At 44.7% G+C, this 25,300-nt stretch overlaps 1 protein-coding gene across 5 annotated transcripts; it reads right to left on the bottom strand.

The window, feature by feature from the left end:
- Positions 1 to 10,530: 10,530 nt before the first annotated feature.
- Champ1 (chromosome alignment maintaining phosphoprotein 1) lies at positions 10,531 to 19,535 on the bottom strand. Of its 5 annotated transcripts, XM_071611687.1 has the most exons (4): positions 19,457 to 19,517; positions 16,298 to 16,381; positions 13,998 to 14,196; positions 10,531 to 13,442 (listed from the first exon to the last, which is right to left on the bottom strand). In XM_071611687.1, the coding sequence occupies exons 3-4, from the start codon at positions 14,143 to 14,145 to the stop codon at positions 11,704 to 11,706; spliced, it is 1,887 nt and encodes a 628-aa protein (XP_071467788.1). In that variant the 5' UTR covers positions 14,146 to 14,196; positions 16,298 to 16,381; positions 19,457 to 19,517; the 3' UTR covers positions 10,531 to 11,703. The 5 variants fall into 5 exon arrangements, with proteins under 5 accessions (XP_071467788.1, XP_027794672.2, XP_027794671.2 ...); XM_027938871.3 differs by having other exon boundaries at positions 10,531 to 14,196; XM_027938870.3 differs by lacking the exon at positions 19,457 to 19,517 and adding an exon at positions 16,961 to 19,303 and having other exon boundaries at positions 10,531 to 14,196.
- Between the last annotated feature and the right edge of the window lie 5,765 nt (positions 19,536 to 25,300).

Here is a 25,300-nt window from a genome sequence, read left to right as displayed (position 1 = left end):
CCCACAGGGGTAAAAGGATCTCTTCCCCAAGGAACAGTAGGCTTATTATTAGGACACAGTTCTTGTACTCTAAAAGGACTTATGATAAGTCCTGGGGTAATTGATCCCAATTATGAAGGTGAAATAAAAATTATAGCCAGTTCTCCAAGGGGTATATCAGTAATTTCACCAGGAGATAGAATAGCACAGTTACTAATAATACCCAGCCTACATGATAAATTTTCTAATCGTACTATAGAAAGAGGTTCCAGGGGATTATGCTCCACAAGTGTAGATTGGGCTATGCTTTCTTTAAATTTAGATTCTTGCCCCATGCTAAAACTAAATATTCAAGGACATGAATTTAATCGGCTACTGGATACAGGTGCAGAACTTAGCATTATCTCTCGTCAAGAATGGCCAAAACATTGGCCGTTACACCAAGCCACTCAAACGCTTCAAGGCCTAGGAGTGGCAACTAATCCCCATAGAAGTGTGATGGTATTAGATTGGAAGGATCCTGAAGGATGTGAAGGAACTATACAGCCATATATATTGGATCATCTTCCTATAAATTTATGGGGAAGAGATGTCCTAGATCAATTAGGACTAACATTAACAAATAACCTCAATTCAAATGCACCCACTATTATGGCTAGACAAGGTTTTAGGAAAGGACAAAGTATAGTGGCACCAATACAAATAGATCAAGAAATAGATAGACATGGATTGGGTTTTCAGGAGGGGTCACTGAGACAATAAAAATTACTTGGAAATCAGAAAGACCAGTATGGGTTCCTCAGTGGCCCCTGACTAAAGAAAAGATACAAGCAGTCCATGACCTGGTCAAACAACAATTAGCGGAGGGACATATACAACCTTCTGTATCTCCCCATAATACTCCCATTTTTGTCATCAAAAAGAAATCTGGTAAATGGAGATTATTGCAAGATTTAAGAGCTATTAATAATGAGATGGTTATTATGGGACCTGCTCAATCGGGGATTCCTCAATTATCTGCTTTGCCAAAAACCTGGTATGTTTTAGTTATAGATATTAAAGATTGTTTTTTTTTCAATTCTAATTCATCCTGAGGATAGTCCACGTTTTGCATTTACTGTCCCTGCGTTGAATCATGAAGGTCCTGATCAGAGATATGAATGGAAAGTACTCCCTCAAGGGATGGCTAACAGCCCAACTATGTGTCAAATTTATGTTAACAAAGCAATCCAGCCACTTAGAAATCAAAATTCTGAACTACAAATATTTCACTATATGGACAATGTATTATTAGCACACAAAGATAAAAACACATTGTTAAAATGTTATACCACACTTACAAACTTATTAAAAAATTATAATCTAGAGATAGCAATAGATAAAGTACAATTAAATTTTCCAATTAATTATTTAAGAGTTCTATTATCCTCGACCATGGTCTGTCCACCAAAAATTAAAATACAAGTAGATCAACTCAAATCACTTAATGACTTTCAAAAGTTATTAGGAGACATAAATTGGATAAGGCCTTATCTAGGCATACCAACAGGAGAGTTGGGACCTTTATTTGATATCCTAAAAGGTCCATCAGATCCAAATTCACCCTGCATGTTAACGCCTGAAGCAATAAAGACATCAAAAATCATTGAAACATATATGGAAAATATGCATTTGGATAGAATTGATATAAGTTTGCCTTTATTATTTATTGTACTACCAACAAAAAAATTCCTACAGGAGTATTTTGGCAAGAAGGTCCATTATTATGGATACATTTATCTTATTCTCCTAACACTATTCTTACTAGGTATCCTGAGGCTGTAGGACAATTAATACTCAAAGGAATAAAAGCAGCAAAGGGAGTGTTTGGAATTTCTCCCAATAAAATTATTACTCCATATACTACGGATCAAATTGATGAGTTAGCTAATGAGTTAAATACTTGGGCAATAATCATGTGCAAATCTAATGTTTCATTTGATAACCACTTACCATCTAATCCTTTGTTGTCTTTTTGGTCTTTGCATCCTGTAGTTTTTCCAAAAATGACAAGAAAAACACCTATCATGAATGCTCCAAATATATTCACTGATGGGTCAAATAATGGTACAGCAGCAGTAGTTACCCCTGATCAAACTTTTACATTTTTAGTACCCAAACAATCAGCTCAAAAGGTAGAGCTTAATGCAGTATTACAAGCTTTTGTGATGTTTAAAGATTCTGTATTTAATTTATTTTCCGATAGTCAGCATATAGTTAATGAAATTTTCTTAGAATAATTTCATATGAATTTGGAAGAGGCAGTGTGGTATATGTGTGTATGTGTAAATACATGAGCTTTTTAAATTTTTAAAATTTATTTTTAGGTATAGTTGGACACAGTACCTTTGTTTGATTTACTTATTTTTATGTGGTGCTGAGGATCGAACCCAGGGCCTCACACATGCTAGGCAAGTGCTCTACTGCTGAGCCACAACCCCAGCCCCAATACATGATCTTTTTAAATGATACCTCTCATGCTTGAGTCCTGTCAAAGACATCTTCTGTGTGTGTGGTGCTGGGATGGACTCCATGGCCTTCACATGCCAGGCAAGTGCTCTGCCACTGAGCTGCACACCCAGTCTCTAAAGATACCATAATAAGTGGAAATTAATTAAAATCATTTGATTATGAGCATTTCCAAATAAGACAATTCTCTCAAACAAGATAATTCTCTAAATCAAAGACAAGGTAAGCTAAAAGTAATTTTTAAAATATTCCTATAAAAAATAGAAGTTCACAGAATTAAAAATTCTATAGAGGGCTAGAGTTGTGGTGCAAAGGCAGAGCATTTGCCTGGCAGGTGTTAGGCCCTGGGTTCAATCCTCAGCACCACATATAAATAAACAAAATAAATAAATAAAATAAAAAGATCCACTGACAACTAAAAACATATTTTTAAAAATTCTGTAGAAAACTGAAAGAATATTTATTAAAAATTAAATAGGTAAAACCTACTGCACAGAACTGGAGACCTGGAGGCCATGGGGAATTACATTGCAAAATAACTCTAAAGTAAGAAAACTAAATGAATCGATTAGCATAGAAAAGCTTGGACTGGATTTCTCCCACTGGATTGGATCCTAGGATCATAAGGGCTCAAGGCTGACTGTCATTTGCCCTTTAACAAATTCTGATTTTATTTCAAATGTTCATGATCTATAGAGAAAAAAAGAGAGAGAAAGGTGACTTTTCTAAATTTATTTTATGGTATATCGCATTCTGATATAGTCAAGATAATTCATCCAATGCAGGATGTCAGTGTTTATACAATAGACATTATTTGTGCACCATTACAAATATACTGCCAATTAGCACAGCAGCCAGGGAGCTGCTCATCCTAGACTAGCAGGGGCAGAGTCTTCCAGAGGGCCTGGAAGATGGGTGGGGTCTGGAGAAGAGGCAGGGTCTTAAAGAGGAGGAGGGTTGGGCTGGGGTTATGGCTCAGTTGTAAAGTGCTTGCCTAGCATGTGTGAGGCACTTGGTTCAAACCTCAGCACCACATAAAAATAAATAAGCAAAATAAAGGCATTGTGTCCATGTGCAACAAAAATAAAAATTAAAAAAAAGAGGAGGAGGGTGAGGTCTGGAGGGAGGGCAGGACAGGAAGAAGGGAAAGGTCTGCAGAAGAGGCAGGGTCTGAAAGAGTGGGGAATGGGTTACAAGGGGGCAGGGCCTGGAAGGTGAGTGGGACCTGAGGGAAGAGCAGGCTCTGGAACTTGAGTAGGGCCTAGAGGAGAGGCAGGGTATGAAGGAGGGGAAAGGGTGGTTCAGGAGGATGTGTGGGGCCATAGAATGTGGGTGGGGTCTGGAGGAGAGGCAGGGTCTGGAGGGGGAGGCCTTGTGGGCAGGGGTCCTTGAGGGGTGGCTTCTTGCTAATTAAACTCTCCACCAAAAGAAAAATGTGTGGCTGTAGTAGCTCAGTGGTAGAGTGGTTGCCTAGCATGTGTGAGGCCCTGGGTTTGATCCTCAGCACCACATAAATGTAAATAAATAAAATAAATGTATTGTGCCCTTCTACAACTAAAAAAAATTTTAAAAAACTAAGAAAAGATTAAAGAAAAATGTGGTTCATGAGTTCGGTTCCAAAAAAAACATGGGATGTATTTTAATAAATTCTGGCTTTGTTAGAAGTAATATATTTAAACTTAAGCGGCTCAGAAGGCTGAGGCAGAAGGATCTCGAGTTCAAAATCAGCCTCAGCAAAAGCAAGGCATGAAGCAACTCAGTGAGACCCTGTCTCTATAATACAAAATAGGGCTGGAGATATGGCTCAGTGGTCACATGCCCCTGAGTTTAATCCCCAGTACCCAAAAATAAAAATAAAAAAACAATTTTAAAAATAACATAGTGGGCTGTTAACATATGTACTTTTCAATTTTTTTCTACTATTTTAACACTGCAAGAAAAAACAAACCATTTAAACACTAAGGAAAACAAGGAAGTGGACTGGGGCCCCCTTCCCTTAGGCTCTACATTCCTCCTTCCTCCCTGCCAGGTTCCCTGGAAACCACCCTGGGTCACTATGTTAAGACGACGAGGGTCACAGCCTAAGGGAGGGTCACTGCTGCACAGGGAGCCAGGATGAAACTGTGAAGGAGAGAGAGGGACTGACAGCCAAGGCTGCCCTCAGCTCTCAGGCCCAGGACAGGGTTTGCCCCCCATGCTCCCCACCATCCCCTCACCTGCTGCCAGTCCTTCCAGAAGCTTCTGAGCCATCTCTCTGAGGCTGCTCTGAGGAAAAGGGAACCACAGCTGTCCCTAAAGACATGACCCATGAGGGTCCCCATGCTAGGCATCTCCTCAGGCTGCTCTGGGAAGGAAACCCCAGGCTTCTCTAGAGACATGACCCATGAGGGTCCCCAAGCCAGGCATCTCCCCCAGGTGTCCCTAGAGATGTGACCCATGAGGGTCCCCAAGCTGGGCTTCTCCCTCAGGTTGCTCTGAGGAGAAGGGAGCTCTGAGTATCCCTAGAGATGTGACCCAGGTGGGTCCTCAAGCCAGGCATCTCCCCCAGGCTGCTCTGAGAAGGGAACCCCAGGCTTCATTAGAGAAACAACAGAGGAGGGTCCCTAAGTGAAGCATCTCCCTCAGGTTGCTCGGAGGAGAAGAAAACCCCAGGCTTCACTGGAGACATGACCCACATGGGTCCCCAAGCCTGGCATCTCCCTCAGGCTGCTCTGCAAAGGGAAACCCAAGAATCCCTAGGGACATGACCCACGAGATCCCCGTGCCAGGCTTCTCCCTCAGGCTGTTCTGAGAAGGCAACCACAGGCCTCCCTAGAGACTTGACCAACAAGGGTCCCTATGCCTGGCATCTCCCTCAGGCTGCTCTGAGAAGGGAACCCAGATGTCCTTAGAGACATGACACATGAGTCCCTAAGACAGGTGTCTGCCTGAAGCTGTTCTGAGAAGGGAACCCCAGGACCCGCTAGAGACAGACCAACAAGGGTTGCCATGCCTAACATCTCCTTCAGCCTGCTCTGAGAAGGGAGCCCTGGGATACCTAGAGACGTGACCCATGAGGGTCCCCACACCAAGCGTCTGCCTGAGGCTCCTCTGAGTAGAAAGGAGCCCTGGGCATCCCTGGAGACATGACCCATGAGGGTTCCCACACCAGGCATCTCCCCCAGGCCGCTCTGAGAAGGAAACCCCAGGCATCCCTAGAGACATAACCCATGAGGATCCACACACCAGGCATCTCCCTCAGGCCACTCTGAGGAGAAGGAACCCCAAGCCTACTTAGAGATGTGACCCAGAGGGTCCCACACCTGGCATCTTCCTCAGGCTGCTGTAAGAAGGGAACCCCCAGGAGTCCCAAGAGACGTGACCCACGAAGGTCCCCACAGCAAACATCTCCCTCAGGCCACTCTGAGGAAAAGGGAGCCCCGGGTGTCCCTAGAGATGTGACCCAGGAGGGTCACCACACCAGCTGTCTCCTTCAGGCCGCTCTGAGAAGGGAGCCCCGGGAGTCCCCAGAGACATGACCCACAGGGTCCCCCCGCTGGCATCTCCCCCAGGCCTCTTTGAGGAGAAGGAGCTCTGCCTCTCCCTGTGGGGTGACCCGCCACATCCCAAAGCCTTGGCTCTCCCCTTGGTCCTGAGGAGACAGCTCAATTCCACACCCTGAAGCAAGCAGGACAGACGCCAAAAAATGGCGCCCCTCTGGCCACGCCCAGCGCATGGCGGTGCCCTCCCAGCTTCCTGGTGAATCTCAGCCCTTCCTCCACCCTCAGCTGTGCCTACTGCAGTGACGGGTCTGGCTGTGTTATCTGTGGCACCACGAGGAGTGGAATCTCAGGAGCGGAGAAAAGGGGGTCCGGGCACCCCAGCCCTGCTTCACCAGGCCAAGTGCTGCTGCAGCCATGCAGAGGCGCAGACGTGGAGTCCTGGGGACACTTCACTCATGAACCCCAGGGTAGAAGGCCAGAAACAGGGCACTGCAGAGGCCTCTGGGAAGTGTAATCTTAGCCAGGGACTGGCCCCACTTAGGAGCATGGGTTTTAAGAAAGGAAGTGGTCATCATTAAGGGAAAGAGTGCCTGCATCGCAGAAGTAAGCCCCCCCCCCCCAGAGGCCTCTGGGAGTTGCAGGATGCACCCCCACCACCACTTAGGGGATTCTAGATAATTCACCGTGGAGGCCTCTGGGAGCCCCAAGTTGTACGTTCACTCAACATTCCCAGGGATTTGGGGCAATGTAGTCTGGTGTTCTGCCCATAACAGCCCTCACCTCACTAGCCTATGGCAACTACAAGCAGCATGCTCACCGAACTACCTCCAGGATTCTGGGTAGTGGAGTCCAGCACTCTGCAACGCAACCCTCACTGCAGAGGCCCCTGGGAGATGCAGGCCCCAGAGGTTTCTGGGCAGTGAGGTCCCATGTTCTGCCAGGCATCCCTCACCCTAAAGGCCTATGGGAACTGAAAGCCACAGGGTTGCCCTGGTATCCCCACAATTCTAGATAATGTAGTCCAGCATTTCAGTCTCTAAGAATGGTAGTTTTCACATTCACCCACACATCCCCAGAAATTCTGGGTATTGTCAGAATTTCAGTTTTAAGAAAGGAAGTGGTCATCATTAAGGTTCAGTTCTATTCAGGCAGCCCTCACCTCAGAGGCCTCTGGGAACTCTAGGCCACTGATTATGCTGGGTAGTGCAGCCCACCTACCTAAGTAGGAACTCTATGCCACAAGCCCACAGGACACCCCTGAGGATGGGTAGTGCAATTCAAAGCTCTGCTAATGTGGACCTCGATGGGAAGATGTCTAGGTGCTGCAGGCTTCCCAGGGCTTCTGGGTAGTGTAGTCTGGCCTTCTGTCCGCATAGCCCTCACCATGGAGGCCTCTGGGAGTTGCAGGCTGCAGGCTCATCTTGGCACCTCCCTCTGCCAGGATTCTGTGTAGTGTAGTTCAGTTCTCTGCCCTGCAGTCCTAACCAGAGGATCCTGAGAACTGTAGGCCCTGTAGATTATGGGCAATGTAGTCCCAGTGTTTTGCCTGCATACCTCTTTCAGTTGGACTACAGGGCTGCAGACCACATTTTCACTCTGGCACTATGAGAATTGTAGGTAGTAAAGTCAAGTGCTCTACCTGCCGTGCTCATCACAGAAAACTCTGGGAGTTACAGGCTGCACATCACCCAGGCATCTCAGGAGATTCTGGGCAGTGTAGTCTGGCCTTTTGCTCTTGCAGCCCTCAGTGTGGAAGCCTCTGGGAACTGCAGTCCCCAAGGAATGTGGGTGGTATATGTCTCTCTGCCCACACAGTCTTCACTGGAGTGCCCTCTGGGAACTGCAGGCTGCGTTGGATCCTGGATAGTGCAGTACCTCCCACAGTTGAGGCTTCTGGCAGTTGCATGCTACATGTTTGCCCAGGTAACTCTGGGAATTTTGGGCAGAGTAGTCTATCATTCTGCTGCTCAACCTTCACCATGAAGTCCTCTGGAAGCCTCAGGTCACATGCTTTCCCTGGTACCCTGAATATTTTGGGTAGTGTAGTTGTTCTGCCTGTGCAGCCCTTGCTGCAGAGGCTCCTGGGAGTTGTGGGCCCCTGAGGATTCTGGGTAGCATTCTCACCATCAACCCTCACTATGGGGTCCATAGGAGCTATAGGCTGCATGCTGGCCCTGGTCTCCCAAGGATTCTAGACAGCACAGCCTGATGACTGACCATACGGCCATCACCCAGTGGCCCCTGGGATTTGCCAGATGACCCTCCCCACTGTGAACAGATACACCCATTAAATCCCAGCATCATCTGTTTTCCTCTATAAATTTTAGTCACATAATTAAAAGAACTGCTTAATATAGCCATGTTACCAATTGAAAATAATCAAGAATAATTCCTTAAGATCAAGTGCCGAATCAAGATTTCTCAAATTATTTCAAATAAATTTCCAGACATAAAGGAATTGGGTTTAAACTAGCAGCATCCCAGCATTTAATGTTTCCTAAGTCCTCTTTCTTCAGCTTATCACCTACTGACTGAAAAAAGTAGGTAATTCAGACTGGAATCTCCCAGTCCGCTGGTATGGTCTGGCTGTTCCGAGTGTCTGGGTTAGGGTCAGGGGGTTGCCCATGCCAGGCACCACTCTACGCTGAGCTATGACCCTGCCCTAGGCCCTTCTTTTAACATTCACTTTTCCTCTTTCAGTTTCTGCTTTGTTATGTTGAAGCCACAGCTGTCTTTGCAGGATTGGTGTTTAACATTGAACTGGCCCTTCATTAAATAGACTTTATTGCTGGTTTGTTTCCTTCCTTAACCTCTATTTCTCTGAAGTTAAAAATATAAACCAACTTCTGGTTAGTGTTCAAATAATTTTATTTATTTTTAAATTATTCTTATATGTAACATGTGCCTTTGTAAGCACATAGCTGTTCTATAACTATCAGTCTGTCTTACACTGCGGTCATATTGACCACTCACACCAGTTAACAGACTCTGTCCTACCCACACAACCCCAAGGTGGGGATGAGGCTTTCGAAGCCACATGGGGGTGACCTTGGACATGACTGTCTACTGTGTTCCCAGAGAAGTCACACCCAACATAAACAAGCCAGCCAGGTGTCCAAGGTAGGAAGGTTGCTGGATGGAGTTTGCCAATGACAATAACCAGACCTTAAGAGGTCACTTCTTTGGTCTTGGGGAATCTTACCTGGTGGTCATGGGTATGGGGCTGGGTTAACTGCGGAGGCACACGTGAGCCTGATGACTGTAACATCTGGGCAGTGGAAGACCTAGATCCACAGACAGTGGAACAGATGTGTCATCAAGGAAACTAGCGTGGAGGAGGCTAGACAAGGAGTCAGAATCCCAACTTCAAAACCCAGGTGTGGTAGGCAGAACAGCCCCCAAAGATATCCAGGTCCTCATTCCTAAAACCTAGGACCACAGCAGTTGACACGACAAGGAGGGTTAAGGCTGCTCATCCCAATGCAGGAAGGTGCTCCCAAGCCACCTGAGCAGGTCCAAGTGACCACAGTACCCTTCAGAGCAAGGGGAGGCAGCCGCTGGAAAAGGGCTAACAACAGAGCAGTCAAAGCCAGCAGGAGACTGCTGGCTTTGCAGAGGTGGGAAGGGAACTGAGCCAAGGAAAGCAGGGGTGCCAAGCAGCTGAGGGCACAGGAGTGGGTTCTCCTCAAGCTTCCAGAAGGGGCCATGCCACCACATGGGACAGTCAGGGAACCACCTGTGGTGTGTCAGCACCTGTGGGCCTGAGCCACATCCTAGGTCTGTGACAGCAGCAGGCAACTAATGCACCATGTGATCACAATTACACCTCAACAGTCATCACCAGATTAGGAAGGGTACAATTCGGGGATTTTGAGGTCTGCAATTCAACTAAAAAAGTAACCCTGTCTCGTGATGCTTGCAGATCTATTTGATAAACTCTTCCAGGTCTTCATTCAAAACAAAGTCACAGAATCTACTACACCAATATTAAAAACAAGAGCGGTATCTGCTATAGCCAAGATCAGGTACAGCAGAATTAATAACCAGTCACTGAACACACAATGGACTGAGTTCACTACCAGGATGAGAATGGAAAGGCTCGGAGCAGGCCACACTGATGAAGATTCTGCCACATGGGAGGCACACTACCAAGTCCAATCCCATAAGTTGTTAAGCTCTGAAGAAATGACAGGAGGTGAGGTGAAGAGCTGGAGCCAAGAACAGCAGCTTCCCCAAACAGGGTTCAGGCTGAGGGCAGTTAGCCAAGTGAGCCCAGGGTCGCATTGCTGGCCGTGCTCCGGAGCCTCCAACACCACATGCTTCACAAGGCTGCACAGGGCAGGGGAGACAGGAAAACCCAGGATCACACAGCCTGTTATACGCTCAATGCAGAGAAGAGGCTTCCCCCATGGAGCTCCCACTGTTCCTAAAGTGCTGGTCACAGGACCCACAGAACACATGGCTTAGAAAGTGCTGCTCATTGCTACGTTGAAAACAAGTGAAGGTGGGGGGAAGGGACCTGGATATCGTGCGTTACAGCAAAGAAAACAGAAGACATTGCTGACATGAAAGTCTTTTTAATTTGGTTAATACACATTTGACAAAATATCTTAGAATAAAATAATCCTGAACAGGTACAAGGTATTTACAGTAACATAACTGTGAAATTCAAAACCGATATATTTCTTTAACATTTACAAAAGCTCTTACTATGAATCTGGAAGACTTTCAACTCCTACCCACTACTCTGGTCTTAAACCCAACAGGGGGAGCAAGGCCCAGCAGTACGAGGTACAGAACACTAACACATTTGGCAGTTAAGGATCTGCTGTGGGCTGGGGTGTGGCTCAGTGGCAGAAAGAGCACTGGCCTAGCAAGAGGTCCTGGGTTTCATCACCAGCACCCCAGAAGAGAAGAGGGGGAAAAAAGCTCATCTGAGATCATCCATTAATTTGTTAGTGTGGGCTGACAGGAAAGTGAGGGCAGGACAGCAGATGGAAGACTCATATGCAGTTGACTGAGGACGAGAAGAGCCCCCCAGGCCTTCCTCACAGCCCCTGTAGAAGGCTGCAGATTACTTCAAAGACTTCCTTGACTTTCCCTGTCAGCAGAAAATCAGCAACCCTGAGACTCAGCTTTCCATGACATAAAAGTTTATGAGCATCTAAAAACTGTTCAAGATTTATAAAATAATTTTACATGATCAAATAGAAAATAACTCTTAGGATTTTAAAATACATCAGGGAAACAAAATTTTTCTTAAGTTTACTCTTCATGCCTATTCTTGAACATTCCACCTAATAATTTTTCGTGGGGTGCTGGGGACTGAACCCAGGGCCTGGCACATGCTAAGCAAGCGCTCTACCACTGAGTTGCTCCCGAGCCCTATACCTAATAACCTCTATTGTCTGAAACTGGGTTTTACACACACACAGACATATTTTAACAGGGGTTCAGAACTTGTTCATTTACTATACAGAATGCCTACTTCTCTGTGTTACTATTTAAATATATTTAAAAGAAATGAGAAGTTTTAACCATCTGAAATATACAGTAGAAATTTGTTGATTTACAAGACAGCCACATAACAGCAGAAAAAAGTACTTAACCTTTCAACACTAGTGAGACAATCACACACGGTACACGCTGCACATTACCATCTACTGGCCCAACCAGGCCACGTAACAAGCTGCAGTCTCCACAGACAGCACTGTACAGCAAGTGTGCTCAAAAATCAAATCTGTGGCTCCTCCAAGGAGGACTCAAGAGCTTCCATCAGCTTTTTATTTGCCTCTTCATTATGCCTGCTTTGACAATGAGTTAGGTGTTTCTTAAAGCCTCTCGGGAAATTGGATTCAAAATTACAACGTGGACATTTAAGTAAACTTTGCCCATGAGCTGCCACATGATTCTTAAGGAGAGATTCCAGAAGAAAGGCCTTTCCACAAATTGTGCACTTGTAAGGACTGTGGACATTGTGCTTATTAACCAAATGATGCAAAACAGCACCTTTCTTCATAGCACGACAGCAACAGATCTTGCAATAATATTTCCCCTTCCCACGCTTCATGTATTTTGCAATCTCCTCTTCTGAGATAAATGCTTCTTTTTCTTCAGTGAACTGTAGCACATTTCTGGATTGCTCTGGACTTGTCATGTCCATTTTGTTCTCTTTGCCAAAATCAATAGATTCCACATCCACCTGCTCTTGATCACTGCTGGACTCCTGGCCCTTCATGTCTATGGCATCCAGGTCTGTTCTGAGGTACTCACTGCTGCTCAGCTCAGCATCTGAGCTCTCCTGGCTATCCTTCTTGAGCTTCTTGGAGGAAGGAAATAGGGCATCTTCCAAGAGTTTCTTGGGAGTGGCCAGAAGCTCTTCCTGAACCAAAAGATCACATTTTTGGTCCTCTGCGGCATCTATCTGTAGCTCATCACCAAGCTCTGCTGCTTTCTGAGCCTCTGAGAACACAGCAGACTTGGGCAGTTCAGGGAACAAGGCATGCTTCCGGGACTCTGGGAAAAGAACACGTTTCCGTGGCTCAGGAGAAGCAGGAGGGGCTGCTCTGGTGGGCTCAGGAAACAGTGCAGACTTTCGAGACTCAGCATCAATAGAAAGGACAGGCTTCCAGATATCCGAAGCCATTCTTGGGGACTCAGATGACCCAGAAGGACCTGGCTTCCGGGTTTCAGGGAAGACAGCAGGTTTCTGAGGTTCCATGACAAAGGAAGACTTCCAGAGATCAGGAGAACCACCACGGGAACTTTTTTGAGACTCAGAAAAATCAAATGAAGCAGGAGAAGTTTTCCGCTGGTCAGAAGAAAGCTTCCAAAGGTCTGGTGACCCTGAGGGTTTCCTGAGCTCTGGAGAGCCTGCTGGGCTACGGATCTCTGGGGAGAGTGGCGGGCCTGGTCTGCGAAGTTCAGGAGACACTGGGGGAACTGCTTTCCAGTGCTCAGGTGACAAGGCAGGGGATGACTTTCGGAGCTCTGGTGGTCCAGACTTCCACGACTCTGGAGATGTAGGGGGAGTTTTCCAGGAGCCAGATGAGACTGAAGACGACTTCCAGGACGCAGGGGACACAGATGGAGCTGGTTTCCAAGGTCCAGGTGATACAGAAGGAATTGGTTTCCAGGGTCCAGGAGACACAGATGGAGCAGGTTTGGTTGGCTTCCAAGGTCCTGAAGATGCCGACGGACTGGATTTCCAAGGCCTCGGGGATCCAGGTGGCCCTGGCTTCCAGGAACCTGGCGACACAGCTGGGGCTGGTCTCCGGGGCTCTGGGGAGACAGCAGGAAATGGCTTCCAAGGTTCAGGAGACTCTGACGGGGATGGCTTCTTTGGCTCTGGAGAGGCAGTCCGGGTGGGCTTCCGAGATTCTGGAGATGCAGTTGGGGACAGCCCCCAAGACTCAGGGGAAGCAGCCAGAACCGGTGACTCAGGAGATGAGGCTGAAGGTGGTCCCCCTGTGTCTGCAAAGTGAGAGTGCTTCTGAGGCTTAGGGTTAGCAAGAGCAGCCTTTACTGGCTCAGGAGACATAGGGACAGGTTTCTGTGGCTCTGGAGAGGGGACAGGGACAGGCTTCTGCAACTCAGACACAACAGGTGCTGATTTTGGAAGCTCAGAAGAAACAGGAACAGGTTTCGAAGGCTCCGGAGGAGGAGTTGTTGCCTGCTCAGGAGGAACAGCAGGGCCGGGTTTCTGAAGCTCCAGTGGAGCAAGAGGATCAGGTTCAGGGGACTCTGGAGACAGAACTGGACCTAGTTTCTGTGTTTCTATGGAGAGGGAAGTCCCAGGTTCCAGGAGTTCTGCCGAACTAGAGGGTGTTTTCTGGTGTTCGGGAAGAGGGGGCATTCTCAAAGGATCTGTCTCTTTGTTCAACTGACTTTTCAGTTTATCATTCCATTTTTCTGGGGCTGCATGTTTGGATGTGATGTGATAGTACACATTGGAGTACATTTTGCTGGTGAAGAAGCATTTATGGCAGTGAAAGAGCTTTGCGCTTTTCTGGTAAAATATCATCTTACCTAAACCCCCAGCATCCATTTCATCACAGAATTCTGGGTGGATGGTGCCCATGTGGATCTGCACATTTTCATAATCGGTGCCTCTGAAACTGCAGTGGTCACACTCCAATCGTACAGATGGTTTCCGAAGTTCCTGGAAAACTTCCATCTTCTTTCTATCACCAACACATTCAACTGCGTTCTTTAAAAACTTTCAACACTGTGCAACAAAGTAAAAATAAATTATTTTTACAGACATTGTTTTAAATAAAATGCTGTCCTAGTTCACTCTATAACTGCATGATTTCAGGTCTAGAAGAGCATATGCTTTATCAGATATATCTCTAAAGATTCTGAGAGATGCATATGGAACTAATTTCTGAGTCCTAGGTACTCTACTGGTTTTCCATACCTTATCAGGACAGGAGACAGACAGGCGCAGGTGGTAGGAACATAATTCTATTGAATGGGCAACTGTGCTGACCCACACATGCTTTCTTTTCTAAGAAGCAATTTTCCTGCAGCACTGACTGGCCTAAGTGGACAGACTATGTCACATTCCTCAGCAAACTACCTGTTATCTGAAGAGAAATGCAGGCCTGAAATAATCTGTCTCATAATTTTAGAATAATATTTATTCACCAAAAACACTAGCTTGCATAAAAATTTAAAACTTAAGGCTATTATCCTTGCAAAGCTCAGTTTTAAATTATGCTTTCTCATTTCTTAATTTTTTAACCATTTACTAAGCTTTTCCTAATTTTTTTTTTTTAATATTTTGTTTTAGTTGAGACACACTATCTTTATTTTATGTGGTGCTGAGGATCGAACCCAGTGCCCCGCACATGCTAGGTGAGTGCTCTACCGCTGAGCCACAATCCCAGCCCCTTGTTCTTCTTTTTTTTTTTTTTGACATTAGTATTGGGGTATTTTGCAGTGCTGGGACCTGGGATGGAAACCAGAGCCTTGCGCATGCTAGGCAAGCTCTACCACTAAGTTGAGCTACACCTCCAACCTGATACATGTCACTTAATTCCATCTGGTTTAAGGAGACAAGAATCTAGCCCCATTTTTTCACCCTGAATCACCTGTCTCAACAACCCTGATCACACAGCTTTTTTTCCATGTGAGGACCATTTAGTATTTACTAACTTCCATGTATAATTCTACTCTATATTCTTCTGCTCTGCACTGTTTCCCTCTCTACTTCCCTTCATTGCTACTTCCGTTCTGGTATGCCAATCTCAGCAGAAGAGCATAAGAGATTCTATAATTACTGTATATTGTTGAGTTTATGCCCCAAGTGGGCTGCAAAATCTTTTCTCATTATCAGCCAGGCACAGTGGCAATGTGCCGGCATCCCAGCTACTCAGGAAACTGAAGCAGGAGGATGCCTGAGCCCAGGAGGTCAAAGTCAGTCAGGGCAACACAGGGAGGGCCTGTCTCTAAAAATTTTTTTTTAAAAGTTTTCCTATCAAATGGCACTTGACCTTTTACCAAAACGACAAGCCACTGCAGACAGCATGTGGGATGTTCTGTGCCAAGGATGATGGGGAAGGCATATTCTTTCTATGGGACTGATCCTCAGAGAGCCGAACAGGTCAGACACTTCAGTCACAGCATCAGAACACAGATGAGAAAGACTGGAAAACATGCCTGATTCTGATACGTTCTGCTTTTTTTTCCCCTCTTTGTTTCTGGTGGCACTGGGGATTGAACCCAGGTGTCTGATAGGAAAGCACTTTACCAACTGAGCTCTACCACCAGCTCATAAATTATGTTTTTAAAGCTGCTACTGCTGACTACTGTTTTCAACTAGCTCTATCAGTAGTGTCTCATTTGCTTTTTTTAGTCTTTTTTTTTTTATCTAAAACTAAACAGAAGATAGACATTGCCCAGCAATTATGTCTTTTAGAAAATTACTTTTGGGCCCAACAAGACTATACCAGTAGAAAAATATAGTTATAAGTTCTGAAGAAAAATCTCTAAAATGATTAACTTATAAACATGATGAATAAACATGCTTCAGATTAAGATGAGATAAAGATTTGTCTCAATGACCCCATCTGGCAGTGGCGACAGTGAACAGCCAAGAGCTGCTGGTAGCAAAGAAGCATCATGACACACATCTCATGGGCATCACAGAGCTCAGCTGGTCTCCCTTCCTCTTCCTGTCACCTAAATTCCACCACTCACGCCTGCTGCCATCAAGTCTCATCACTGTACTCAAATAACCTCCTTCTTCAAAAAGTTCTTCAAAGAATGTGAAATAATTCATTCTTTATACCCCAATTCTACAGAGACATGCACATTCAGCATACCTTCATGCAGTAGTGAGACAGTTGTGGAATTTTTCCTCGATAACTCCAGCACTTTTCAAAAATTTTTAATTATAAAATATTCTCCTAAACATTAAAAAATGGTAAGTATTAAAACAAACAAACAAAAAAACAGCACATGCAAAGAAATGCTAGTGAAATAGCGCTTTATAAATCCTGAAAAATGTTTTTAGGGTGGAGAAGAAACAGTATAACAGACTCTTCCCTGCCACCTACCAGCTATCTCCAGGGACACCTAAGTGGCCTTCAAAGGAGAGGTGGTCTACATGGCTTTCTAACACACAGAAAACAGCCTTAGTGGGGCAAAGATGAGAAGCTGAATCTGGGGGGGGGGGGGACACAAAACAAAGGAAAGGTAATCAAAATTACAACTCCGTGATCATTTGGACCACTCTTGGTTCTATGTCCCTCTTGCCATGGGGACTCCTTCAATAGTGAGGGATCCCACCCAGTAAGCCTAGACAAAGCACCAAAGCCTGCAGTAGATACCCACTGTTCTTTTCTCACTGTGCATTACCATCAACTATGTAATTATACCCATATAATTATAACCAGACCCCTCTCAAATTCACTACCTGACTTTAGCTTACACAGTCTTGGGTACAGTGACCCATACTCTTACTTCTCTGTCAGGCACTCACACACCTGCTGGTGCAGCGCGTAAGGAACTGATGTTCTGCTGATCATCAATGTTGTTGACATGCAGCCGTGGAAGAAACAATACAATCAACAGGACCCACAGGAAAAAAGAAAGAGGACTGGCAGGAGGCATGATGGAGGTGTTCTGACGGAGAGGGGGAAGGGATGACCTACCCAGTGACTGCTCTGGCCTATTCTCTCCCTATGTGCATTTCAATGAGAAAGTTTCCTCATCTGCTGAGTTTGCTGACAAGAACAGAATAGAATACACTGGCCATGAACAGAAAACCACTGCCAATATATCCTGATAAACCCCAACACTTCCACTTACCCCTTCCTGTCTCCCCTTGGCTCAACACTCTTAATTTTGACACCTGACCATGCTCCCCCATTCATCACTCTGCTTGCTACCATGGACAACTCCAAACCCTACAAGCCTAATGTAACTTGCCTGCTTACAATCCCTATCTGCCAAACACCTGCAGTACAAAAATCTCAACACAGCACAGAAAGCTCCCGACCAGACTGCATTTTCAAAAGTACTGACCACATATAACTCCCTGACTCTTCTGAAGCTTCTGGGTCTTTCCATAGACATTTCCTGCCCTTTACATTCTGCCTTGCTACCTACCCATCAGGCAAATCCCTCAAACTGGTTACCTTTTTAGACAATGGCCAATTTCCCATTCCCCAACCATCCTTACATCCAGCTATATGCATACTTCCATGGTAGAAGTCAGCCTGATTCCACACCAGGTCATGGTTTTCAGCACATAGGACTATCCACTTACTTACCTCCGAAACCCTCGTACACCCTTTAAACACTGTGTGCTCAGAAAACATCTGCTCAATCCCAACAACCTTAAGAAGGTTGAGGACCCAATCTTAGACTCAAGGACTTTAAAACCAGAAGTGACCTGAGCACCCATTTCAGGGAGCATCTACTTTAAAATTCCAACTTAGGAGACTCAAATCTGACATTAAATGGCTTGCCCAAGATTACGACCAGCATCTGACCAAGACAAAACAGACTTCTGTTTCTCCAGACTCTCTTGACTGCATCATGATCCAATGAACACACTGAAATTCAGTAAGGCCTTGAGAAGCCAGTACAATGGACCAAAACTAACAAAATGAACCTTATCAAACATTTAGAATTCACACACCAACTGCATAAGTCCAGCACTACAGAGAGCCATGTCCCATATTCTGCACTGGGCAGAGCATCCCACACTCCACATACAAAGTATCTAGCTCTGGGCAGGAGAGACGGCACTCCAAGAGTCCCTAGCAAACTAGTGAACATGCAAAACAGCAATGCAATGGCAGGTGGCACTGGAAAACAAGTCACTTAACTTCACATGCAGAAAAACTATGGATAACACAGAAGCTGTTCTAGAAGCAACAATGGAAGCCAGCAGAACAGATTTTAGCTCCACAGTTTTACAAACTACTCCACCATGAACTGGAACAAGATGCTTTGTCAGTAGGGCCATAATTAGAAGCTAGCAACTGGTACAGGAACAGAGAGTTTTGAGTCCAATTTCTCTGTTTTACAACTGAGAAAACTGATGCTGAGGGAGAGAAGCAGCTTCTCAAAGATTACAACATTAGGTCAGAAGACCATGGATTCTAGAGTCCAGGTCTCTGTTGTAACACAATGCTCTCTCTTTCCCACTCTGGCTGCACCATCCACAGGGGCATTCCAGAAAAGTCCAGAATCTTAAAGTCCAGCTTTAAGATTCCAGAAAGAAAAAAGATAAGAAAAATTCCCCTAAGTTTCTGAGCTTCTAATACTAACTACAAATTGTCAAGATTAATAGAAATTTCTCTCTGCCTACTTTTCACCACTACGGACTGCATCTTTGATGCTCTGCCCACCCACCAGCATGCAGGGCCACACCACATTCTATAGCATTTATTTCCTTGAGGTCTCACACGACGGACTGTCTTTTAAAATATATTCTGATATGTAGCTTTTCACATTAAAATCCAATTACGCAGAGCACGTTTAAATCTAATCGGGTTCTCAGTTTACATACACTTTAGCTCTGTTCTTCATCGCTGGCTGGTTCTTTTAATTAACAAAACTATTTTTCTAACAGTTTTATGCTTTGAACAATTTTAGCAGGAGACACAAAGGTTTCCCACAAACCTCTCCTACACCCCCCGTTTCTATTACTACAGCTTGCATTAATTAGCGTGGGGCATTTCCAACAAGAGTCGCCTGGAGAGCGACCCAAACACCGGGCCCACGGGCATCCGCCAGCGTCCCTCGGAAACGTCACCGCCCGCGGGTTCCCGCGCCCGCCGCCGGGCGGAACCGTAAGCTCGAAGCGGGACTGCACTTGCCTCCGGGTCCATCACCCCGCCCCCGCTCGCCCCCGCTCCACGCGTCCCCGGGCGCAGCCTCGCGCGGCCGCCGCTGACCGCACAACAGCGGGGAGGGCGCGCGGCCCACACGGCGACCCGGCCCGCCAGCTCCTCGGCACCCGCTCTCACCCTCGGCGCGGTGGCGCGGAGAGGCCTGCTGCGCGGGATCCCTAATGGCGGCTGGACGCGGGGACCGGAAGTGCCGCGTGCCCGCCCCGGAAGTGCAGTGCGCCTCCCGCCTCCGTCCTCCCAGTGCCGCGGCGAGCGTCAGAAGGTTCCGCTGCGCAGGCGAGTGCCAGCGTCCCTCGAGTTCTCCCGGTGTCTCCTGCTTCCGGCGTCCGCGGGTCTCCGCTGTCATTGCCGTTTGAGCGGGCTTATTTTTAAAGGCGCAGGGCTGGCCGTGCAACAGCGGGGCGCCTGGTGGCTCGAGGTCAAGCCCCGTGGTGTCACCGCCACCGTCCAGGCGCGCGTGCGGCGCCGCTGTCGCCTGGAGGGCCGGCGTGTGCGCCTGCGCGGTCGCGAAGCGTCGCGCTCCCGGGTGGTGCGGCGCTCCCCGGCCTCTGGTCAGCCAGACGCTCCGGGACCGCGCCCACGCGGATAGCGCGTTTGTCCTTGGTGGCCTGCTCTGCGGTCCACAGAGCACCCCGGGGGTCGTCCGCGCTGCCGCCAGTTGCCCGCTGCTCAGCGCCGGCGTCGCCGCGTGCGCACGTGCCCTGCGGTGCCCGCGCTTCTGGGCCGGCCGCTGGGCAGCTCCGCCCCCTGTGCCGCGCCTTTGGGGTGCGCCTCCAGGGCACGTGAAGGCGAGCACCTCGGCAGGCCTGCGGCCACTCTCAGGCCAGAGCCTCAGAAGTAGTCATGCAAACCCGTTTTCCTTTTCCTAATCCAGTCGTCGAGGTTTGGTGGTTGAGTTATAAGAATTCTGGGTATCAAGCCCTTAGAGGTTCAATTCCGCAGGTGTTCCCCACCCCCATTCTGTGAGTTGCCCTACCCTGATAACAGTTGACTTTTGAAGCTTATTTTTTTAAGTTTACTGCATTTAATTTTTTTTTTTTTTTTTTACTTCTCAATGGACCTTTATTTTATTTATTGATACTTGGTGCTGAGAATCAAATCCAGTGCCTCAATCATGCTAGGCAAGCGGTCTGCCACTGAGCCACAATCCCAAGCCTGTAATTTTACTTTAAATGCTTACAAAAAGTTTTAAATGTCACAGTTTAATATACTGTGAATACATAAAACAATGTAAACACAAAAATGCAATGTATAAAAGTAAAATAAACACTGTTTTAGGACACAAATTTACAATAAAATCTAGGAAATAACATCCTCTAAACAAGTTAATTTTTATGAAGTTCTGTTGCTTTGTTTTTCCTTTACTTGCCTGTGCCTTTGGTATCATATCCAAAAACTCATTGTCAAATCCAGTGTCCTAAACATTTATGCTGTTTTCTTCCAATACTTTCAGGTATTGCGTTCAGGTCTTGATATGCTTTGAATCAGCTTTTGTATGTGACATTAGATAAGGGTCCAACTTCAGTCTATTTTGCATGTGGACATCCAGTTTTCTCAGCACCATTTATTGAAGGGACTATCCTTTCTCCTCTTAAGTGGACTTGGCACCCTTGTGAAAAATTATTTGATCATATATGCAAGGGTTTTCTGAGAGTGGGGAGCTATGTGTTCCATTGGTATGTCTGTTTATATGCCAATACTGTACGGTTTATTACCTTTTTTTTTTTTTTTTTTTTGATAATACGTTTTGAAATCAGAATGAGTATATCCTCAAGCTCTGATCTTTTTTCCTCTAAGTTTGACTATTTGAGTTCCCTTGAGATGCCTTGGGTTTTAGGACACATTTTCTTTTTAGGAAAATGTATTGACTTTCTTGGTTCCTTTATATATGATTGACAGCTTAACAGTATCGTTTTCCAGCCCAATGGGTAGTGCATACCTGTAATCCCAACTACATGGAGGCTGAGGCAGGAGGATTGCAAGTTTGAAATCAGTCTTGGCAATTTACTGAGATCTTGTCTCAAAATAAGAAGGGCTAGAGGGCTGGGGTTGTGGCTCAGTGGTAGAGCACTCACCTAGCACGTGCAAGGCCCTAGGTTGAATCCTAAGCACCACATAAAAATAAATAAGGGCTGGGGATGTGCTCAGAGGTGGAGCGCTTGCCTAGCATGTGTGAGGCACTGGGTTCAAGCCTCAGCACCACGTAAAATAAACATATTGTGTTCACCTATAGCTAAAAAATAAATATTAAAAAAATAAATAAATAAAACAAAGGTATTGTGTCCAACTACAACTAAAAAGTAAATATTAAAAAAGAAGAAGGGCTGGAGGTGTAGTTCAGTGGTAAAGTACTCCTTGGATCAGTCCTGGATAGTGAAAAAAGAAAAATTGTCTTCCAATTCATGTACATGAGATGTGTTTCTCTTTATTTATGTTATCTTTAATTTCTCTCAGTGATGTTTTCAATTGCTATGTAGTTTTCAATGTTTAAGTCCTTCACATCTTTGGTTAACTTACTTTCTACATACTTTTATGTTGTAGTTATGGAATTGGTGTTGTAATTTGCTTTTCAGATTTCTCATTAAGAAATGCAACCAGTTTTTATGTAACTTTGTCTCCCTATACTTTGCTAAATGAATTTGTTGGTTCTAACAGGGTTTTATGATAATTTGGGGGTTATCTATATATATATAAAATCATATAGCCTGGACTTGGGCATCCCTGTAACCCCAGCTACTTGGGCTGTTGAAGATCATGGGTTTGAGACCAGCCTAGGCAACATAGCAAGCCCTTGTTCTAAAAAAAAAATCATATAAAATCTATATAAGCAAAGATAATTTTACTTCTTTTTATTTTTCTTGCCTAATTGCTCAAGGTAGAGTTTTCACTACTACTTTAATAGAATTGTGAAGGTGGGAATGCTTGCATGGTTTCTTAAAGTTTTCAGTCTTTCACCATGAGTATGATACTCACTGTGGCTTTTCATACCTGTTTTTTATTGTGTTGAGGTAGTTTCCCTCTATTGATTGTTGAATGTGTTCATCATAAAAGGGTGTTTTATTATGTGATTTTCTGTATTGATTGAGATGATCAACTGTTTCATTTCCTTTGGTCTGCTAATGTCATGTATTACATTGATCAGTTTTTGTATAAACCATCCTTGCATTCCAGGAATAAATACTGCTTTGTCATGGTGCGTAATTCTTTTAATGTGTTGCTGAATTGGATTTGCTAGTATTTTGTTGAGAATTTCTGCATCAGTATTCATTCCTGATGATGTTGGATATTGGTCTATAATTTTCTTGTGTTGTGATTTCTGGCTTTGGTATCAGAATAAGGCTGGCCTCATAAAATGAGTTAGGATGTATTTCTCATCTTCAGTTTGTTTTGAAATTGAGAACAACATGATCTTCCTTTTCAGCTTTTCTTTAATGTTTCGTAGAATCACCAGTGAAGATGTAAGGTCCAGGACTTTTCTTTGTTTAGAGAATTTGATTCAATCTGCTTACTGATTATAGATTTATTCAGATTTTCTATATCTTTGTGACTTGGTGTTGCTAGGTTTTGTGTTTCTAGGAATTTGTCCATTTCAAATATGTTGTCCAATTTGGTGGTATACAATTGTTCATAGTACTCTCTTAAAATTCTTTTTATTTTGTAAGAAATGAGTGAAATATTCCCACTTTGATTTGAGATTTAGGAATTTTAATCTACTCTAATTTTTTCTTTTAGTCCTCATAAAAAAGACTTTTCAATTTTATTGATATTTTCAAAGAATCATTTTTCTTTCATTGATTTTTTTCCTGTTGCTTTTCTATTTCATTTTTTTCGGCTTTAATCTATTGTTTCTTACTTTCTGTTAGCTTTTAGTTTAGTTTGTCCTTTTTCAAGTTCCTTAAATTGTAAAGTTAGATTGTAGATTGAGATTTTCTTGCTTTTTAATGTTTATAGTTATGAATTTCCCCTTTATCGCTTCTTTTACAGCATTGCGTAAGTTTTGCTTGTTGTGTTGTAATTTTCATTCATCTGTAAGTACTTTCTAATTTGTCTTGTGACTTGTCTTTGATCCATTGTTATTTTCAGAGTGTGTTAATTCCCACAAATTTATAAATTTTCTAGTTTTACTTCATGGTGGGTTTTTTTTTTTGTTTGTTTGTTTGTTTTACTTTTATGGTTTTCTAACTCCGTCCTACCTGATCTGAGATAATACATTGCATGATATTTGTTTTTTATGTTTACTGACACTTTAATTCTGGCCTGACACATAATCCATCCTGGAGAAAGTCCCACATGCACTTGGGAAAAACATACGCATTGTTGCTATTGTGATCTGAGATGCTCAGGGACTACCATGGGCAGAGAGGGCAGATGCACCTCTGGGCCTTGGTTCATGGCCTGACAGCTATTCAGTGTCCCACTGTAGCTCACTTTGTCAGATGCTAGATGCATGCCATCTCTCCACCCTCAAGGAGCACCAGGCTCATCATCTGAGCCAGGGTGTTTTGTTAACTTGACGTCGTCACCACAGGGCAAGGGTACTTGGCTAAAGTGCCTGCACAGGCCAGAGCACACCAGCAGTGTTCAGCAGTAAGCCCAGCAACCCTACAAGCCCATAAACCCAGCTCCTTTCTTTTGCTCCTTCCAGATAGCCTGACACTCTTCTCAGAGCTGCCTCTCCCTTCCCAAGCAGAGACACAGAACGTCAAGCCTTAGTTCCCGGTGTCCCCATCAGACGTTCCCTGAGCCCAGTTCATCTGCTGTGTTGTTCATGTGCTGCCATTTCCTCACTTCTGTCTGCTTTATCTACACATTATAGGGGGGTTGACCTTCTTTCTGTCATCTTTTCTTCATGTGTGTTGATGGTCTGTCATTAGGTGTGATTTACACACTTATCCTTAGGTCTGTGCTTGTCATAGCCTGAGTGTATTGAAACTTACTATATAAAGTCCTTCTTGGTCTCCTGTAACCTTTTTGATTTAAAGTCTGTTTTATCTGATATTAGTATAGCTACCCTGCTCATCTGTGTTTCCTATTTGAGTGGAGTATCTTTTTTCATTGATTTCAATCTATTTGTGTCTTTGGATTGAAAATGAATCTCTTCTGGACAGCATATAATTGGATCTTTTTAAAAATCCAGCCTGCTGATTTCTGTATTTTCATTATAAAGTATTTTTATGTGACGCTGAGGATAGAACCCAGTGCCTCATACAGGTAACCAAGCACTCTACCACTGAGCCCCACCCCCAGCTCTGTATTTTCATTAGAATGCTTATTCACCTTACGTGTAATCACCAACATGGAGGGACTCCTGTCATTTTGCTTTTTGATTTCTATAAAGTTTTCTTGTCCCTCATTTCCTGCAGCACTATCTTTGATGTTTAGTTGATTTTTTATAATGAAACATTTAAATTTCTTCCTTGTGTCCTTTTGTGTATATTCTGTAGCCCTTTTCTTTGTGGTTGCCATGGGAATTGCATTGAACACCCTAGAGCTGGAACACTCGAACTTGGATTTGAACCGGCCTTCCTTTTCTTTTTCAGCCTTCCATCCTTCCTTTCAGCCACTGTGTGGGGGAAGTTACCTATTTATACATTATGTGCCCCAAAGCATACACTAACCATTCTGTGAAATGCACAAGCCTCACAAAACGATTGCTACAATAGTGCCAACTTCTGTAATTACCTATGTATTTGCCTTTACTGAGATCTTAATTCTTTCTTTTGGCTTTGAGCAACTGTCTTGTGTCATGGACACTGCAGGGAATCAGTAAGCACCAGCTGAATACACAGACCAGCATGTAATTTCTGGAATGTACAGCTTTCTCAGAGATGAAACCCAGCATTTCCTCATGGAGAGAGAGGCACACAGTGGTGTTTTTGTTTTTTCATTTTTTCTTTTTAGGTACTGGGGATTGAACTCAGGGGAGCTTTACCACATAGCTACATCCTCAATCCTTTTTCT

The sequence above is a fragment of the Marmota flaviventris genome, chromosome 4 (assembly GCF_047511675.1).
Source record: "Marmota flaviventris isolate mMarFla1 chromosome 4, mMarFla1.hap1, whole genome shotgun sequence".
NCBI lineage: Eukaryota > Metazoa > Chordata > Mammalia > Rodentia > Sciuridae > Marmota > Marmota flaviventris.
This window is presented reverse-complemented; position numbering and strand designations above follow the sequence as displayed.

Coding starts and splice junctions, on each gene's coding strand:
- Champ1 (XM_027938869.2), bottom strand. CDS start 14,145: ATGGAAGTTTTCCAGGAACTTCGGAAACCATCTGTACGATTGGAGTGT.